This window comes from Theobroma umbraticum, unplaced genomic scaffold (assembly GCF_002168275.2).
Source record: "Theobroma umbraticum cultivar Fairchild unplaced genomic scaffold, ASM216827v3 scaffold_81.0, whole genome shotgun sequence".
Classification (NCBI taxonomy): domain Eukaryota; kingdom Viridiplantae; phylum Streptophyta; class Magnoliopsida; order Malvales; family Malvaceae; genus Theobroma; species Theobroma umbraticum.
Window position 1 is genome coordinate 5,177,469 of NW_018397268.1, and position 4,164 is coordinate 5,181,632.

Below are 4,164 nucleotides of genomic sequence, written 5' to 3' on the forward strand. Positions count from 1 at the left end.
TTTAAGTTGGATTTTATGAATGTAATCTCATTAAAAAATTTTGGTTTCGCATGCTTTTAGAATATGTGAATAGTTTTTATTATTTTTTTATATTTTTAGTTTATACATACATTGCCCATTTTTTCTATTTTTTTATGAATAAATGATATTAGTAAACATTGTTCAACATATAAATCATCAACAAAGAGACAGAAGATACAATTAAATAATAATGATGTTAAATAGTTAATCGAGAGAATGTAATAATGTTGAGTGTTGGAGGGTAAGCAAGGAACAAACGCTGCAAAACCTTTAATAGAGGTGGGAATTTTAAATTCTACAAGCAAGTTTATAGGGTTCATTACACTATAAATACAGGAATTAAAAGAAAACTTACCTGTACAGTGTTTATAGTAGAATTTTTAAATTTCACAAACAAGCTTAAAACTTTAAAGAGATAAAAGATCAGTTGACTGGGCACTTGAGTCTTCTCCATGCTGCCTAACCTATGCCCTTTAGAACCATTGCCTCTGCCTCGGACGATAAATATGAGGAGTGTAGTTGAGGCTACAAGAATAGACGTGCAACTGCCCAGATTAGATGCAAATGGTAATTATCCTCTTTCACTTCCTCTTGCTACTGATTGCTTCAGCAGTTGGTCTTGGTCCAGCCTTACCAGATCAAGATGTCTGCGAGCCAAAACACTGTAAACACGGCCAGCCACCCGTTCGGTACCCCTTTCGATTGAAAGGCCGCCAACCGGACCACTGCGGCTCATCTGGGTTTGACCTGTCCTGCAACAACAAGAACCAAACGGTGCTGGAGCTGCCCCGTTCGGTCCAGTTATTGGTGAAGCGTATAGATTATGTACACCAGAGGATTCAGGTGTATGATCAAGATGGATGTGTCCAAAAGCAGCTTCAAAATCTCATTTTATCTGCATCTCCTTTCATGTACAGCTCAGATTCCCACTATTACAGCGAGGGCAACTTCACTTTGTTTAATTGTTCAATTGAAGATCAATCCGAATATTATGATGCTTACAGTAGCATCCCTTGCTTAAGTGGGTCTGGCTTCTATGTTAAAATCGAGGATTCTGATTCTGGAAACGACGACCTGTTGAGTTGCACGAAGGCTGTAGATATCTCTGAAGTTCCTCGAGCGATGATGTACAACAGGGAAAACAAATTTGACTTTAATTGGACCAAACCGCCGTGTGGGTTTTTATGTGAAGTAAAAGGCCAAGGATGTCGACCCAATACTTCTAACACATCGGGCATAGAGTGCTATTCCATCCACAGGGAAGACAAAGGTACCACATACATATGAGTTTTTAACTAGTATTGTTCTGAAATCTGAATTCAGTGTTGATTACCAGTTCTACTTCTTTTTTCATTAAGACTTCTAAAGGGTCCATGCTTTGAAATCTAAGTCAGGGTCAGCCAGCTTCAACCCCATACATAATTTTTATTATTACTATTAAAATAACAAAAATATTTTTATATTAACATTTTAATTTTTACAGTATATTATAGAATTTAAAGATTGACTAGATATTAATTAATAATAAAATAATAAGCTCATTCCGGGGAAAAAAAAAAACCCACAAATAAAAAGTAAATGGAGATTACAAACATGAGTCATTTTGGGATCTTGTTTTTTATTATTTTTGTGCTTTCTTGGCAATTTTGGGAAAGTGGTAGGGGACTGAGAAATGGGTCATTTCGGCTTTTTATTTACTTTGACTTTTACTAAAAATTGTGGTCTACGTCGACTAGGAGCTTGTTTCGTGGAAAGTGTTGTCACAATAGAATCGTCTTAAAAATTTTATAAACAGAGATTAAAATAGTGTTTAATAAATTCAGAAGATTAGTTGACCGTAATATTAAAAAATTATTTGATAATAATTTTTATTTAATTTTAATAAATAATAAAAATAAAATATTTATCTTTATAATTAAACCATATTGTAAATTTTAAAGTGAAATAAATGAAGTTTCTGCTTAATTGGAAATAAAAAAAATTGTCATCAAGTGAAAAAATTATACTAAATGAAATAAATAATAATGTGAAGTAATATAATTCTAAATGAAAAAAGGAAAGTGCAGCAAAAATTGTATCGTTAAAACTATGATTTTTTTTTACCTATGATTCATATTAAATCAATACTTTCTTTTTACCTATGATTTTTTTTTTGAAATTTCTTTTTTACCTATGATTTAATCTCATTTATTCAAAATCTTATGCACATATCTTATCTCAAACTTGTAAGAAAACATTAATTTGTAGGGCCGAAATCTATTTTGAATGTTTTAGAAACTTAAGGGAAACTATATATAGAGTAATGATATAGGATTTTTGTACTGATGTTGAGAAATATAGCATGCTGATCATTTTTGAATGTTTTCCAGGTGCAAGAATGAAGCTAATCATTTCAGGTACATGGTTGTTCCATACATTAAATTTATGTTGAGAAAAGACATGATCTGATGGAGCATTCTAATCTCTGACTAGGATCATGTTAGTTGCAGGTTTAGCCGTAGGATCACTTCTCCTTTTATTGAGTGTCATTGGACTCTGTTGGTTGCACCACTTGAATAAAAAAGAGAAAGAGGGTCAACGCAAGATCGAACAGTTTTTGGAGGATTACAAAGCTCTTAAGCCCTCAAGATATTCCTATGCTGACATTAAGAGGATAACAAACCAGTTCAAGGAAAAACTTGGACAGGGTGGTTATGGTACTGTGTTCAAAGGAACACTTTCCAATGATGTTTCAGTGGCTGTTAAGGTTCTCAATAACTTCAAGGGAAATGGTGAAGAGTTTGTTAACGAAGTTGGTTCAATGGGAAGAATCCACCATGTCAATGTTACTCGCTTAGTTGGTTTTTGTGCTGATGGGTATAACCGAGCCCTTGTTTATGAGTACTTGCCAAATGAGTCCTTAGAGAAATTCATATTTGCAGCCAAGGGTGAGAATCGTTGCCTTTGTTGGGAGAAGCTTCATGAAATTGCTTTAGGCATAGCCAAAGGTATTGAGTACCTTCACCAAGGTTGCGAGCAACGGATCCTCCATTTTGACATCAAACCTCACAATATTTTACTGGATCAGAACTTCACTCCTAAGATCTCTGATTTTGGTTTGGCTAAGTTATGTTCCAAAGAGCAAAGTGCTGTTTCAATGACAGCAGCAAGAGGAACCATGGGCTATATTGCACCTGAAGTATTGTCTAGGAACTTTGGAAATGTCTCATACAAATCAGACGTTTACAGTTTTGGAATGCTCTTGCTTGAAATGGTTGGAGGGAGAAAGAATATTGATGTGACAGTGGCCAATGAAAGCCAAGTGTACTTCCCGGAGTGGGTTTATAATCGTTTAGACAAAGGAGAAGAATTAGGAATTGATATCGAAGATGAAGGGCATCACAAGATAGCAAAGAAACTTACAATTGTTGGACTTCGGTGCATTCAGTGGTATCCAGTTGATCGTCCTTCAATGAAATCTGTGGTTCAAATGTTGGAAGGAGAAGCAGAGAGTCTGACAATGCCACCAAATCCTTTTGCCTCTGAAGATGACAAGAAGCCTAAGAAGCCCATTAACAGAGAGCTAGCAGCTATTTCTGAATAGGAGAAAAAGCGATTTGCAGACTGCAGCCTTAAAATTAAAATGAGTATTAAGCTATTCCCCAAGAAAAAAATGGAAACTTTTAGTGTTTTGTATTAAGAAAAAACAAATGTTTCATCAATATGTAGGCCATTTTAAAATCTTTCAATCTGATCAAACTCAAAATTTAATATATTATTTCTATAAAGAAAATATCTTGTAGAGTGAAAATTACTAAGGAGATAATATATATTTTGTTAAAGTCAATCCTAATATATATACTTACCATTAAATCAATTAAGCTTTTAATTGTTATAAAATGGCTTGCGTCACAACTACGGAATGTTGAGCTCGGTTGGAAGCTCAACAAGCTTAATCATATCAAGCCAGAAGAAGATTTTTTGAGCTTGAATAAGAAAAAGCTCACGGCCCATAGTCTATTAGGCCGACTAACACAAGGAACATAGCCCACGGGCCTAAAGGCCAGAAAACTCTGGAAAAGACAACTTAAAAGTCATTAATAGACCCATATAATGGGCCTTTTCAAGGCCTCTAAACCCAAGAATAGACCAACATTCCATTGG

At 34.6% G+C, this 4,164-nt stretch overlaps 1 protein-coding gene across 2 annotated transcripts; it reads left to right on the top strand.

The window, feature by feature from the left end:
• Positions 1–457: 457 nt before the first annotated feature.
• On the top strand, positions 458–3,877 carry LOC110425241 (rust resistance kinase Lr10-like). 2 transcript variants are annotated; one of them, XM_021440090.2, is made up of 3 exons: positions 458–1,291; positions 2,391–2,417; positions 2,505–3,877. In XM_021440090.2, exons 1-3 carry the CDS (start codon positions 580–582, stop codon positions 3,602–3,604), a joined length of 1,839 nt encoding a protein of 612 aa, XP_021295765.1. In that variant the 5' UTR covers positions 458–579; the 3' UTR covers positions 3,605–3,877. The 2 variants fall into 2 exon arrangements, with proteins under 2 accessions (XP_021295765.1, XP_021295766.1); XM_021440091.2 differs by having other exon boundaries at positions 460–1,291; positions 2,511–3,877.
• The last annotated feature ends 287 nt before the right edge of the window (positions 3,878–4,164 follow it).

Coding starts and splice junctions, on each gene's coding strand:
- LOC110425241 (XM_021440090.2), top strand. CDS start 580: ATGCAAATGGTAATTATCCTCTTTCACTTCCTCTTGCTACTGATTGCT. Junction 1,292..2,390: donor CATCCACAGGGAAGACAAAG/GTACCACATACA, acceptor AATGTTTTCCAG/GTGCAAGAATGAAGCTAATC. Junction 2,418..2,504: donor AATGAAGCTAATCATTTCAG/GTACATGGTTGT, acceptor GGATCATGTTAG/TTGCAGGTTTAGCCGTAGGA.